Source organism: Cynocephalus volans, chromosome 9 (genome assembly GCF_027409185.1).
Source record: "Cynocephalus volans isolate mCynVol1 chromosome 9, mCynVol1.pri, whole genome shotgun sequence".
In the NCBI taxonomy this organism is placed as follows: domain Eukaryota; kingdom Metazoa; phylum Chordata; class Mammalia; order Dermoptera; family Cynocephalidae; genus Cynocephalus; species Cynocephalus volans.
The window spans coordinates 86,874,821-86,890,929 of NC_084468.1; the positions used below are offsets into that span (position 1 = coordinate 86,874,821).

General features: G+C 32.6%; 1 protein-coding gene across 2 annotated transcripts in view; it reads right to left on the reverse strand.

Moving 5' to 3' along the window:
- Positions 1 to 221: 221 nt before the first annotated feature.
- The window catches only part of DNAJB14 (DnaJ heat shock protein family (Hsp40) member B14), a 41,133-nt gene continuing 25,245 nt past the window's right edge, over positions 222 to 16,109 (reverse strand). For both annotated transcript variants that reach the window (XM_063108454.1, XM_063108455.1), the window contains 5 exons: positions 9,357 to 9,542; positions 7,683 to 7,780; positions 6,763 to 6,872; positions 5,754 to 5,926; positions 222 to 709 (listed from right to left, as the gene is read on the reverse strand). In XM_063108454.1, coding sequence (XP_062964524.1) covers positions 585 to 709; positions 5,754 to 5,926; positions 6,763 to 6,872; positions 7,683 to 7,780; positions 9,357 to 9,542 — 692 coding nt within the window. In that variant the 3' untranslated portion in view covers positions 222 to 584. The remainder of the gene's footprint in view (positions 710 to 5,753; positions 5,927 to 6,762; positions 6,873 to 7,682; positions 7,781 to 9,356; positions 9,543 to 16,109) is intronic.

Here is a 16,109-nt window from a genome sequence, read left to right on the forward strand (position 1 = left end):
AAATATCAATTCCCTCTAAGCTAATAATGCTATAAGATTTTACACAAAGTTAAACAGTTTTTGTTTTTTTTTTCTTTCTGAAAAAAGTTTCATTATTTAAACTGCACATATTCAACACCTGACAAGGAAAATGTAATTGTTTCATATAACATTTATGCTATCAATTTAAACTGAAGTGTCTCATGGAGCTAAAATCTAAAAGAATTTAAATAAAAGGGCAATAATCTGTATATACACAAAATGGTCATTCCATAAATATTTACATGATAAGGGTAAAAATGGAGAATCACTAAAGGTGGAAATTGCTAAAGGTGTGATAATCTTTTCTCAAGACGTTTTTAGTTAGAAATCATATAAGCTTTTAAAATGAAAATAGTTGTAGAAGCATAACTAAAATATTAATTTTAGTTTTCAATTCTCACTGTTTAAAGGAGCCAGTAGGTCATAAACAGTCCAAGATTCCAGGAATCAACCATTCAGTAGTTTTTAATATCAAATCTTTTTCTTCAGCTCTCATGATGAAACTAAACTTACTTACAGAAAAAAGAAAGAGTACACTAAAAGGTGTAAATAAAAATTCCAGTTCATCCTCCTTTATAAATACTGGTCAACCGCTCCAGTTCTTTACAGTTGTCCATGCTTAAGGCATCTGCCTTTCTTTGGAGTCGATCATCACGGTATACTTTTGCTGCATGTTGCATTTCTGTTTCTGTTAACAAACAAAAATATTTTGCTAATTAAATAATAATTTACATTACCTAAGTTGCTTAAACTCAAATGATGTCTCATAGAAGCCCTTCAATATATTTTCTATTAAGTGACTTTAAAAAGAAAAAAAGAAAAAACAAATCCAAGTATTACTTTTAAAAGCTTTAAAAACTTTTCTTTAAAGGAAAACCTTAGGGGCCGACCCCGTGGCGCACTCGGGAGAGTGCGGCGCTGGGAGTGCAGCAGTGCTCCCACCGCGGGTTCGGATCCTATATGAGGATGGCTGGGCCGCTCACTGGCTGAGCGCAGTGCGGCCGGTCACAAAAAGACAAAAAAATAGAATAAAATAAAAAAATAAAGGAAAACGTTACCGGAACCCAACCTAGCATATAAAACAAACACAGAAAAGAAAAAAAAAAGAATCCTGTCAACTCATGTTGGAACCCTTTCCTTCCACTCCTGTCCCCAATAGTTTAAAACCACAGTGCTCTGAAGCAACATCTTGGCCTCTTATCTTAAAAATACCATATGGTATTCAGTCCTGCTAGTGGTTGTTTTTGCTGTGATGTTTTGTTAAGGTTTCAGATTAATTATCCCAAGAGTTAAGTATGAAATTTAAAAACTTGTTTTGAGTTTGAGTCTAAAAAAATATATAATGACATTACTAAAGGAACACAGAGAAAAACATTTGTTGTATAATCATTATACAATCATAAGAGCAGTATTCAGCAAATAAGTACATCTGAGGCTTCCTTCAATGTATGGATATTACAGCTACTAATGATAAATATATGAACTACAAATCAAAATTCTTAGCCCTTGTTTTTTCTGTTACTTCCAGCCATTTCACTGTTTACTAACACTTCTAAAGGGTGGGAGGACTTAGAGAAGATGTAACAAAAAAAAAAAAAGAAAAGAAAAGAAAAGAAAAAAATCAGTTAATTTCTAAAAAACAATGGCCAAAATAAAGGACATCTAGTTTATATCCATCAGTCAGAACCACATTCTAAATATACTCACAGGTGACAGTGTATTCCATTTGTAAAGATCTCCAGAAATTGATCTTTATTCAATCAATTGGAATAGAATTAACAACTCAATCAATGTTATACTATATCTTTATTTACAAATAATGTACTTGTAAAATACATTTGCAGATGACTCTTCCCAAATAAGGTACTTAAGAGTTAGATAAATGAAAGCTCATACTGCTGATCTCTAAATCAATTCCTAATCTAATATTCTTTCTGTCATTTTCAATTTCTGATTTCTGCTGGTATTCTATAAAACACTTATTTTACCAATCTAGACATTAGCGAGTATTTAGAAGTGACTCCAAAACAGAAAAACCCTAGCAGTAGTATATCCATTGGCCAATCATCCATCTGATGACTTTATTAAACAAGATAATCTAATCCTAATCAACAAATAAAACATTCAATCATCACAAAACTCCTAACTTATAGAAGTACTGAATTTGTTAAATTTTATTCTAAAAAATTTCACACCTACACAAACGTTGAGAGTAGTACAATGAACACCTTAAAACTCTTTATCTTGATCGACCAATTCTTCACATTTTGTCAAGTGCTTTAGATCTCTCTCTACAATAAAGGCTATTGTTACTATTGTAGTTATTTTGCACAAACATTTGAGAGTAAGTTGCAGACATCATGACCTTTTTCATTCTTAATTACTTCAGCATGTTTTCCCTAAGAATAGAGCATTCTCTTATATAGCTGGAATATAATTATCAAGTTCAGAAATTTAACAATGAGGGGGCTGGCCGGTGGCTCACTTGGGAGAGCATGCTGTTGATAACACCAAGGTCAAGGGTTCGGATCCCCTTAAGATCCAGCCACCAAAATAAACAGACAAACAAAAAAACCCAGAAAGTTAACAATGATACTATACCATTATCTAATGTACAGTCCATATTCAAATTTCACCAATTGTCCCATGAAGTTCTTTATGGACTTTCCCCCCACATCCAGGATCCAATCCAGGATCACATCCAGGATTATACACTATTTTTAGATATTATGTCCCTTTAGTCTCTTTTAGTTTTGAAGAATTTTGTCTTTTGTTTCATTGATAACTTTGAATGCAAGCAAGCTGTTTTATAGATGAATGACTTAAAAGCAGATTTAGTTAAAACTTCTGATAGCAATTTTAAGATACCCACTTAAATGTGTAATATAGTTGCAGACAACTTAGTGTAGTGGACAGAACATGGACTGAAGGGTCCATGAAACCTATTAATATCACTCTTGCTGGATTGTTAAAAGATTAAACTAGATTATGCCAAGCAAAAACACTTGGCTTATAGTTGGATGCAATAAAAAGTAATCATTAATTATAATAAATAATAATATTGAACACTTAATGGTACAAGACACTATGTTAAGTGCTAAAATATATTATCTGTTATTGTCCATATTTTAATGATAACTGAAATTTAGAGAGGTTAAGTAACTTGGTCTAGGAAATGTATTGGTATAGTCAGGATCTTGTGAGGCAGTTCCAGAGCCTATACTCTAACCATGTTATACTATTTCCTATAAATATGAATAACTTTTCCTTCCTCCTTCTTATTACACAGTCAACCCCAATTATTCAAGTTAACAGAATGTAAGTATGTATAATCCAAAAATCATCTGTATTTGGCTGGGAACTAGAACTTGTATTTGAAAGCAGACATATTTAATATGCCAGTCATTCATTTTAAACAAAATAAGCATGTTTTCCATGTATTCATTCATATGAATTCATAAATTATTCATCCAATTATTTATACCTCCACCAAATACTTACTATATAACTATGATATGCCAAGAATTGTGCAAGGTACTGGAGATCAAAAAATAAAATAAAATTAAATAAATAAAATTTGTTATTTATTGCCCTCAAAGCTTCTCAAGCTTGGCACTACTGGCATTTGAGGTTGGATAATTCTTTGTTGAGGGAGCGCTCTCGAGCATTGTAGGATGCTTAGTAGCATTCCTGGCCTCAACCCACTAGATGCCAGTAGCAATCCCTCCCACTCCCACCCTTGCTCCACGACAACACACATAAATGTCTCCAAACATTACCAAATATCAGGGGGTTTGTGGGGGTAGGGGACAGCAATTCACTCCTAGCTGAAAACCTGAAAACCATTAGACTAAAGTAACCCTTTCCACATTGAGAACAGACTGATTTCACAGATTCATAGAATTAGAAGCCAAAGAGGTCACATTTCCTCTAACTACATTCATTCATTCATTCATTCATTCATTCATTCATTCATTCGTTCGTTCGTTTGTTTGTTTGTTTGTTTGTTTGTTTGTTTGTTTGTTTGTTTGTTTGTTTGTTTGTTTGTCTTTTTCATGACCGGCACTCAGCCAGTGAGTGCACCAGCCATTCCCATATAGGATCCGAACCCGCGGCGGGAGCGTCGCCGCGCTCCCAGCGCCACACTCTCCCGAGTGCGCCACAGGCTCGGCCCTAACTACCTTTATATAGATGAGGAAACCATGGCCAGAGAGGGTAAAAACTCTCTCAGTAGTAAAATCATGTGTCACTTAACAAAAGGGATATGTTCTGAGAAATCCATCATCAGGTCATTTGGACATTATGTGAACATCATAGAGTGTATGTACACAAACCTAGATAATATAGCCTACTACACACCTAAGCTATATGGTATAGCCATTAAAATCTTATGGGACGACTGTTATATATGTGGTCCATCATTGATTTAAACATCCTTACACAACACATGACTGGACACAAAAAGTTACATTTTATCAAATTTTCCCTAGCAAGCAAGAGATGATGCTAAATTCTAACATTTTCTGAGCATTTACTATGTGTGAAGCACTTTACTGCCTGATTTAATTCTCACAACAAACCTATAGTTATTACTGAGAGGACTTCAGAGCACTAGGTCTGGATTCTAAAGACAAACTGTCTGGTTTTCAATCACAGATTACCTCTATGACCTTGGGCAAGTTACTAATCTCTCTTTGCCTCAGTTTCCTCATGTGTAAAATGGGTATAAAAACCTCACAGGGTTGTTGTGGATATTAAATGAGTTAACATATGAGGGTACTTCAAAAAGTTCATGAAAAGATTTTTATAAAGTTCATGGAAAAATAGAATTGAAAGATAACACGAATCTTTCCATGAACTTTTTGAAGTACCCTCCTACATAAAGTGCTTTGCACAGTGACTGAAGCAATACACATTATATAAACGACAGCTATAATTTCCTCCTTCCACTCATCATCACCAATTTTATACAAGAAGAAATAAACTCACAGAGGTTACAATATCTGACTTGAATAATTCAGCTAAAAACTTCAGACCTAGTTTTCAACTTTAGTCATTTAATTCCAAAGTTAGTGCTCCTAACACTACACTATATGGTCTACATTATTATTTATAACAGCCACAAAAACAAGAACCATAATAACAATCAATTCACACGCATCATTTCAGCATATTCTTATGGTCAACCTTTTTAAAGGTACAGCTTTTTCATAAACTAAGGAAACTGTGGCTGGAAAAGGCTAAGCAAGTTCCTGAGGGTTACTCTATGCACAAAGTAAATAAAGGAAAATGAAATGTCAACAAAACTCATTGTACATTAAGTGCTAAATGTTAAAGCTAAATTAATTAAGAGTTTCAAACTTAACTCTCAAACGGGATGCATCTCAAAAATTGATATCACAGTTTATTTGCCAGTATTCTTTTTCTTTCTTAGGGAAACATAAAATAGTGATGCATCTTACAGTAGACAATGAAATTTACCATTATTCACTTATTCAACCAGATAATTACTGATAACAACAATAACACAATTACCATTTATTAAGTCCTTACTGTGTACCAAGTGCTGTGTTAGACCACACGTATATTTAAAACATATTATCTCATTTAAGTATTGAGCTCTAATTATGTGCCAGGGAATTCCAGAACATTCCTTGAGTACGGAAATCTACAGTAATCAATTCCAAAGGCTGTGAATAAGTTTTAAAATGTTAAACATCTGATGAACTTACTCTGTTGCCTTTCTTTCCAGCAATTATTTCGAATATTAGTCACATAATCTTCTTCCACACTCTTTTCCACCTTTTGTAGTAACATTCCTTTATACTCATTTTTAAAGTCCTTGTTGACATAATAAACAACGCCCAAGTTTTCCGTCTGCATTTTAATAGTTTGCCCTGATCCACTGTAAAAGAACGATCATTTTAAAATTAAAATTGGACATTCTAATATGCTACTACAAACCAATCTAACAAAAATAATAATAATTAAAAAGTTAATATTGGTAATAATTTATTTATATTTTCTCAAATTGCCTAAAACCACAATTTCATGTCATAAAAAAGTAACCACACTTTTAATATACTATGTTCTTATAAAGTTCTCTCAATTTTTAGGTAATAAAAGTCTTATTTGGAAGAAATAAAAAGCTAATTCTTATTTTTAGGACAATCTGTTTTTAATACTGTAAAATTACTGCCAATATAATTTTACAAAGTTTTCTTTATGCTCATTGTATTACATTAAAGTGGTCTAGAACGGATAATGTATTAAATTTCCTTTATATCCGAACCTCTAGTATATACTCTATATAAAGTATATGTAGAAAAATACCTCATATAAAAAAAAAGTAGTATTTGCTTTTATTTAATTAATATTTTACAAACAGAAAAGTCATTTTGCCTTAATGACACAACTGTATGTAAGATCAATCACTACTCTTTTTGTTTTTCATATATTCTTTGTCTTTAATGCCAACACATTAACTACCATATTAAATTGCTATCATGTTCAAATATAGCGCTTCTGTCCTTATCCACAGTGGAACAGAAATGTGAACAACATAACACAAATTTATCACTTAAGTAACTATTTTAAAAATTAGATAGAGATTTTTAAATCTGGTACACTTGTAGTAACAGATTTGGTACTTAAACGTTTAAAAGAGCACAAGGCCCTTTAAAGGAAGCTAGATAAGAAACAGCAACAATTCATTTTGTTAAATTTCACTTAGCTACTTACGATCTGGGATATAAGGAATAAGGAGGATTAGAGACCATCAACTGGCTTAATAATGACACGAGGATCAATACAATAATGGGCATCAGCTGGATAAACACAGAAAAACCTCCCTATAAAAAATCATCAAAAAATAACAAATTGTCATATAACTGTAGTTGTCAATAACCCAACAGTAGTCACACATTTTTTGAGGCAGAAAGGACTTCTGAGATCATCTAGTTCAGTGCTTTCAAATCTGCCTGATCATATCATACTCCTGAGGTAATTATTAAAAATAACAACTTTCCAGGCACATCAACAGGAGATTTTTATTTGAAAGACACTGATATAACTTGATATCATTTTACAGATGAACAAGTCCCTGTCTCTCTTTTTCTCACACACATAGAGACTCTATCAATATGCTGCAGGTTGCAAAACTATTTTTACCTTGGATTTGAGGGTGGAAGATGGGAGCTGATGAGTGGTAGAGCTGGGGCCCAGGTCTTTTAATTTCTAGTCTAGTGTTCTTTCCATTTACCTTTCCACTTCGTGTTATTTAATTGCTACAGACAATTAGGTATAATTGCATTAGAACAAAGAAAGTTACTTCTAATTTAAGCTTTTCAGTATTAATTCTAAACTCTTTAGGACCAACAATAAGAAGTTACCTCCAAAACATGCACAGTGCAGTTGTATCTTCTTTAGAATCATAGAATACCAAATCTGAAGGGGTGATACTGCCTAACAACCCTCTACCCTTACCTTTACCCCTGTTCCTACAATATCCCTAAGGGATTTTCTAGTCTCTATTAAACAATTCTGGTAAGAAAAAACTGATTACTTCCTAAAACAACTTGCCCTATTTTTAGAAAACTCTAATTGCTTTTCCTGAGCTGAAATTTGCCATTCTGTGATTTCTAATCATATTATAAACATACATCTCCTCCTCTTTCTTCTTCTCTTTCATGTCCACTATGTCGATGCTGATGTTGATGGCTATAACCAGCTCGCCCATTTGAAAATGAATGTACGCTACCTAGAAAATTAAAAGCAAGGTTAAATTAGGGAGAGCAATTATGATCAGAAAAATCATATTTTCTTGCATATTTTTCTTTTTTTAAAATTACTAAAATAATGCATGTTTAAGAAGTGATTGCTTACTGCCTTCTCCTCTTATGAGTGAAAAGCAGACAGAAAAAGGCATGATTCTTCCCAGACTTTGCCTCCTTAAGGCAAGACAGAAGTTTCTTACTTGTGGAAATTTGAGTAGGAGTTCTTCACTAATGCTACACATATAAGAGGACTTGTTGTGGTTGGCTGTTTTTACAAACCTTGGATCATTATTCTGAAACTTTACTTTCCACATTTATCAATGAATTGCAAACATCTCTAGATATCAAAAGATAGCATTTTAATTCATTTTTCTAAAATAGCCGTATAATATATCATGGTATAGAAAGACCACAATTTAATCAAATGTTCTCTTGCACATAGATACTCAAGTTATTTTCAAATATGATGACCAATCAGAAATGGCTACTGCTGACAAAGTAAACTATGTTATTAACTGGCAAAAGAGCTGCAAATCTACTATCAAAAAAAAAAAACATTCACTATTACCTGAAAAATTTCTAATTGTTCCTAGAATATTTTCAGTCAAAATTACTACTTTCAATAATTTTTCTGTGAGAGGTAATTATGTATTCTAATATGTCAAAACACAAGTTATATCTTCAGTCATTAATTTGTATTTACATATCCTCTTTCCTTCAAATATGCTTTGCAAAATGCATCAATAATCACAAACTTTCAATAACCACTATCTTTTTCAATAACATTAAGAGAGGACCACTGGGCCAAATTATATTGCTTCCTTCATATTCTCCTAATTTTAAATGTGATGTTTAACTCAGTACCTGAAATAAATGTTGAAAAGAAGACTGGAGCTATAATTTTAAGCACCTTGGAGAAGCTACTCTCAAAGAAAATTAATTTCCACACAAATAGCTCACAGTAAATATAAGTATAGTTCAATCCTACTTATGCTGGTACTATAAAATCTACTCATTTAGTAGTACCACTACAATATTACACTTTGATAGCTTATTTCTATCTTAATGTAATAAAAAAACCCCAAACCCTTACATTATATATAAGATATCAGACTTTTTTACTATTTCAGTGGAAATACAGATATGGACTTCCACAACCAAATTAGCAATCTATAATGTTATTAATAAAATGTTTACAAAAATCTCCAGAGAACCAATGTCAAGTAGTCATCCAGGGTGCAAGATACCTCCCATGTAACAGCACTTGTCTAAGACATTGTCACTGGATTTCCTGCTTACACTCTCTTTCTTCAGCTTTATATAAAACACAAAATGTCTATACACTTCTTTTTTTTTTTAATTAAAATATGTTCTAGGAAAAAGACAGGTTATAGTAAAAGTAATAACCTTAACATTTTTCTCCTGCCTTCATGAAAAACCATCACAGGATCATAACACTAGAAGAAATGTAGGGGAGAAGGTAGGTAAACCTCTAAGTAGCCTAATTAGAGGTAAGGATCTCTAACATTAAAAATATATTTATAATTAACATTAAATTACCTGAAGGAAATCCACCACCAAAAAATATATTAAACAAGTCTTCTGGAGTTATATCGGCTTCACAACCTCTATGGAAATTAAATTTGCCATTGTTTTGGTGATTACAAGCTTGTTCTTCATTGCCTGTGAGGTCATACTGTTTTCGTTTCTCTGGATTGCTTAAAACAGCATAAGCATTTCCAATCTCTGAAAAATTAATGAGTAAAAGTTGGTAAGCAAAGTCTTTATATTATAAAAGACTGCCCCATAAAAGCTACTGTCATGTAAAAACAAAACAAAAACTACTTAAAAGTAATCAAGAAAATTGTAAAAGAGTAATAATTTATTTTAAAGATATTATACATTGTTTGCAATTACACATATTATTATCTTTCTATACAACTTTTTATACTAGACAGGCAAGTCTTCATACTGCCTTGGAAACAAAGGAACATCCACCTTTCCCTTCTTAAAATTATGTTCCATCCCCTAAAATCCTGCTTCTTCCTTTTTGAGTGCCTTCTTCCTTTTGAGTAGCCATTCATCAAGATTGTTCAAACCAATAATAAGAGCAGTAGCTACCACTTATTGAGTACCTGCTAACTGCCATGCTCTGTGCCCAATACCTTACTACATTATCCATCATCACCCCCACTTTACAGATGAGGACCCTGAGGCTCAAAATGGTTAAGTAATCTGTTCAAGGTCAATTGTTCTTGGCACAATAAGTATACCCTCACTACTCTATGCAACCTACACCATAAACCTTTTTTTTTTTTGCACATTGGGACCAAAAGTGAACTATTCCTTCATTCCACTCCTGAACAATTTAATCCACTTAAAACAGTAAACTTCATAACGGTAGGGACTGTGTTTATATTTCATTGCACTATCCCCAGGGTCCAGCATAAAGTCTAAATTAGTTTTTGAATAAATACAGATATTCCTATCTCACTCTGCTACTTTCGTGATATTTATTTATAAATCAGGAATTCTATTTCCCATTCTAAAATCAGAAACTACCCTATTCTCATTCTGACATTATTAATAATCATTTCATAAATACAGCTTTTTCTTAAACTACATTGTAAACCTCCTGCAATATGAGATATTTTTAAAAAACTTTTTGGATCTCATGTGGTGGCTGCCACAGGTACTGTCCAAGCAAAATAGATGCCCATTTAAGTGGTTATTTTTGCATGATTACATACTACACTGAAATTAACTATATACAAATACTCTGGAACTTTTTTTCTCACAGAGTTTCTTAAAACTGAGATTCAGAGACAGTTTTCAGGTGATCTGTGGACCCTGTTGTCTGAAAAATTAGGTGGATGGTCCATCTATCTGAAGAAATGGTCCCAAACTTTTCAGATTCTCAGAGATCTGTGTTTCAGAAATGTAGCCATCATTTATGTTATTTCAGTGGGAAAGGATAATCAGAGATCCAAGCAATGTAGTTAGAAATAACACCAAGATATTAACCCATACCTAAAAAGAGAAGCATGTCTATCAATCTCTGCTAAAGTTGTACTTCCAGTAACAATACCAGTTTGAGGACTTAACATCTATAAACTAAATGGGCTATTTCATGTAATTTCATAATGCTAGTACTTTTAAAACTATTAATAATAGGCTACCCAATTCTATTTTTAAGGTTTTCGTTAAAAAAAAAAAAAATCCAAACACTAAGGTATTTTAGAAGATATTTGTAAAACACTGTCATAATCTATAATTATACACGTAAGCCAATTTACTCTATAAACTGCACTCAGAGTAATTTTCTGTTTACTCACTTTGTGCCATACCCATAATCAAAAAATTGTTTTGCAGTTATTTATTACCTAAAGAATTAAATCCAAAATTAATTTTGGTATTCCAAAGTCTTACAAAATCCATTTCTACCTCACTGTCACTTACTTCACCAAAAGGTACTCTCCCACTTGATGCACTTTTCTTTAGTTAAATTTTTTACTTTGAGAGAACTATAGAGTCACATTCAGTTGTAATCAGAGATCTCCTATACCTTTTACTTAATTTCCCCCAAAGTTAGAATCTTGCAAAATTATAATACAATATCACAAACAGGATACTGACATTGATAAAATCAGGACAGAACATTTCTATCACCACCCTCATGTTGCCCTTTTATAAACATACCTACTTCCTTCTCCTCCATCCTTTACATAACCCCCTGACAACCACTAATCTATTCTCCATTTCTATAATTTTGCTATTTTAAGAATGTTATATAAAAGGAACAATACAGTATATAAACGAGATTATATTATATAACCATTACATAAATGGAATGAAACCTTTTGGGATTAGCTTTTTTCAATCAGCATATCTCTGGACATTGATCTTGGTTGCTACATATACCAATCGTTCATTCCTTTTTATTACTGAGTAGTGTTTCATGGTAAGGACGTACTACTAGTCGTTAAACCATTCACCTGCTGAATGACAGCTCGGTTGTTTCCAGTCTTTGGCTATTACAACTGCTATATACATTCATGGCCAGTTTTACATGTAAACATAAATTTTCATTTCTTTGGAATGAATGCCCAGGAATGAATTGCTGGGTTTTATGGTAGGTGCATACTTAGTTTTTTGAGAAACTGCGAAATTGTTGTATGGAATGGCTTTGTCATTTTACATTCCATCAACAATGTATGATTGACCCATTCTCTGCATCCATACCAGCATCTGGTGTTGCACTATTTTTTACTCTAGCTATTCTGATAGTTGTGCAGTGGTATCTCTTTTTGGTTTTACTTTGCATTTCTCTAATGGCTAATTAATGTTGTTGAAAATGTTTTCATATGCTTATTTGCCATTTGTATATCATCTTGGGTGAAATGTCTCTACATCTCTCTTGCCCATTTTCTAATTGGACTGTCATTTTACTTTTGAGTTTTGGGAATTTTTTGTATATTCTAGTTAGTAGTCATTTGTTAGATATGTGCATGTCAATTTTCTCTCATACTGTAGCTTGCCTTTCCATCCTCTTAATAGAGCAAAACAAACTTAAAAAAAATTTGTAAGTCCACCTCATCAACTTTTCCTTTTATAAACTGTGCTTTTAGTGTTAAGTCTTAAGAAATCATTGCCTAGCCCTAGACCCGAAAGATCTGCTCCCATAATTTATTGCTAAAAGTTAAAAAGTGTTATGTTTGATATTTGCATTCATGATCCACTTTGAGTTCATTTTTTTGCGTAAGGCATGAGACTTTGATTAAGGTTATTTTTTTTTTGCCTATGGATGTCCCAACTACTCTAAAACCAGTTACCGAATAAGCTATCTCTCTTATGAAACTGCTAAACCTTCGTCAAAAATCAATTGGGTATATTTATATGGTCTAATTCTGGGTTCTCTATCCTGTTCTATTGATCTATGTGTCTGCTAAAACCATACAGTTTTGATTACTGAACCTACACAGTAAGTCCTGAAATCAGGTGCACTGTTTACTCCCACTTCGCCATTCTTTTAATGAATTGTTTTTAGCTATTTAGATTCTTTTACCTATCTGTATGAACTTTAGAATAAACCTGTTTCTATCTACCAAAAAATCTTGCTAGATTTTGACAGGAATCGTGTTAAATCTGTGATTGTAATGGTAATGTATTTTTAATTTTGGTGTCTACATGTTCATTGCTAGGATACAGAAATGCAATCGATTTTTGCGTGTTTATCTGGTATCCTACAATCTTACACAATTCATTTACAAGTTATGAGGTTTTTTTTGATTTCCTGAGATTTTCTCATAGATAATCATGTCATTTGTAAACAGGGACAGTTTTATCTCTTCCTTTTTTCATCCATGTGCCTTTTACTTCCTTTTCTCTCCTTAATGCAATAACTAGAACTTCCAGCACCATGTAGAGTATGAGTGGTAAGAGGGGACATTCTTGCTTTGTTACTGATCTTAGGGGGAAAGCATTCAGTCTTTCACCATTAAGTATGATGTTAGCTGTAGGTGTTGTGAAGTTGCTCTTTATCAAGGTGAGGCAGTTCTCTTATATTCCTGTTTGCGGTGAATTGAATAGCTCCCCCAAGTCACTGAAGTTTAATCCCCAGTGTAACTGTTGAGGGTGGGAAATACTATTATGGCAATTGCATGGTGGGGCCTTGAAGAGGTGATTATATTATGAGTACCATACCCTACTGAATGGATTAATAATAGTGGTGGTCATGGATGTGGTTCTGAGGAGTTTAAAAGGACAGCACGAGAGAGCCTCTCCCTCTCTCTCTCTGCTCCACCATCTCCTGCTATGTGAGACCCCTGTGTTGCTATAAAGCCACCACCAAACACCCTCACCAGATGTGTTCCCTGTACTTTGGACTTCCCAGCCTCTGAAACTGTAAACAATAAATTTTGTTTTCTTACAAATTACCCAGTTTCATGTATTTTGTTACACGCAATGGAAATGGACTAATACACTATTTTTCTAACAGTTTTTGTCATAAATGGCTGTACACATTTTTAAAATGCTTTTACTACACTGATATAGTCATTGGATTTTTCTTTGTTAGCATGTTAATACACTGATTGATATTCAAATAATGAACCTTGCAACTTTGGAATAAACTACACTTTGTCCGGGTGTATAGTTTCTTTTGTATATTGCACAATTCTGATATTTTGTTAAGAATATTTGGGTTTATTCCACAAAGGATAGTGGTCTGTAGTTTTCTTCTGTTGTAGTGTCTTTGGTTTTGATAGCAAGATAAAACTTATTTTGCAAAATGAATTAGGAAACATTTCTTCCTCTTCTATTTTCTGGAAAAGATTATGTGTAGAATTGGTTTTAATTCTTCTTTAAAAGTTTGGTAAAATTCTCCAGTAAAAGCATCTGAGCCTGAGTGAGTTTCATAATCACAAATTTAATTTACTGAATAGCTCTACAGTGCTATTCACATTATCTATTTCAGACTGAGTGTGTTGTGATCATTTATATTTTTCAAAGAATTGTCCATTCTTACCTAATTTATAAATTTGTGTGTTCTAATTTATAAATTTATGCATTTTCTTATCGTTTTGATGCTTGCAGAGTCTGCAGTGATATCCTTGCTTCTGATACCATTTGTGATAATGGTCATTTCTGTCATTTTTTCTTTATCAGTCTGTCAATCTTTTTGATCTTTCCAAAGAACCAGCTCTTTGTTTCATTGATTTTCACTATTGTTATTCTGTTTTCAATTTTATTAATTTCCACTTTTATTATTTCCTCTCTTTTGCTTGCTCTGGGTTTAGTTTGCCCTTCTTTTTCTAGGTTTGTGAGGTAGAAGCCTAATTAACATTTGGGACTCAATCTTTTTTAATACACGCATTTAGTGTTATATGTTTCCTCTCAGCATTGCTTTAGCTGGTCTGCTCTCAAATTTTGACATGTTGTATTTTCATTTTTATTCAGTTTAATGTATTTTCTTAAATTTCTTTTGAGACTTCTTCTTTGACCCATGGATTATTAGAAACGTGCTGCTGTTTCCAAGTGACTGAACATTTACCTATTATCTTTCTGTTACCAATTTCTACATTGATTTCGTTGTGGTCAGAGAATACATTTGTGTAATTACAGTATTTTAAAATGAGTGAAGGTTTATTTTATGACTCAGAATATGGTCTGTTTTGGTCTATGTTCTGTGGGCACTTAAAAAAAATTTGTAGTATGATGTTGTTGGGTGGAGTATTCTATAAATGTTGATTAGATCTTGCTGAGTGATGGTGATCTTGCTGAGTTCTATATATTTGCTGATTTGCTGTCTAATTGTTCTATCAATTGTTAAGAGAGAAGTGTTGAAGTCTTCAACTGTAGTTGTTAATTTATCTATTTCTCCTTCCAGTTCTATCTGTTTTTGCTTTACAAATTTTGCAGCTGTTTTTTGGTGCATACACTTTTGTATTGTTATATCTTATTGGAGGATTGACCCTTTTACCATAATATAATGTTCCTGTCTGGTAATTTTTTTACTCTAAAGTCTACTTTATCTAATATTAATTTAGCAACTCCTGCTTTCTTTTGATTAATGTTTGCATGATATATTTTTTCAAATTGCTTTACTTTCAGCCTGTCTATGTAAGGGTACTTCAAAAGTTTGAGGAAAAATAGAATTAAAAGATAATACAGATCTTTCCATGATCTTTTTGAAGACCCCTTGTATTGCTATGAATGAAGTGATTTTCTTGTAGACAACATATACTGAAATCATGTTTACTTTGCCGTTGTCACTTAACTGATATATTTAGATCATTTGCAATTAATTTAATTACTGATAAGTTAGGGTTTATGTCTGACATTTTATTTTTTGTATTCTGTTCTTTCTGTTTTTCATTTGTTTTCTTTTTCCTAACTTTCTGTGAATTACTTCAACATTTAAAAAAATTCCATTTTGATTTATCTATAGTATTTTCTGATCATAATATTACTTCATCTTTCTGACTTTCCTTTGGACACCTTTATTCTATGTTTTGGTATCTAATTCTAGTCAGTCTTTGGGGAGATCCTGGATAAAACAATTAATCTCTATGACTCTCAATTTCCTTATTTGTGAAATAAGGATGACACTGGTCCCCTGACTATTTCACAAGATTTTTAATAAGCATTAAATAATGAGAATGAGAAACTTTATAAAATATTTGTCAAATGTTAGGCATTACTATTTGCAAATGTTTTGTGTCAGACTTGTTTCCCCTTTATGATTTATAAGTCTTTGAGGAAGAAGATATCTCGTATTCTCTCATTGTATTTTGCTACAAGAACTAGCCCAAA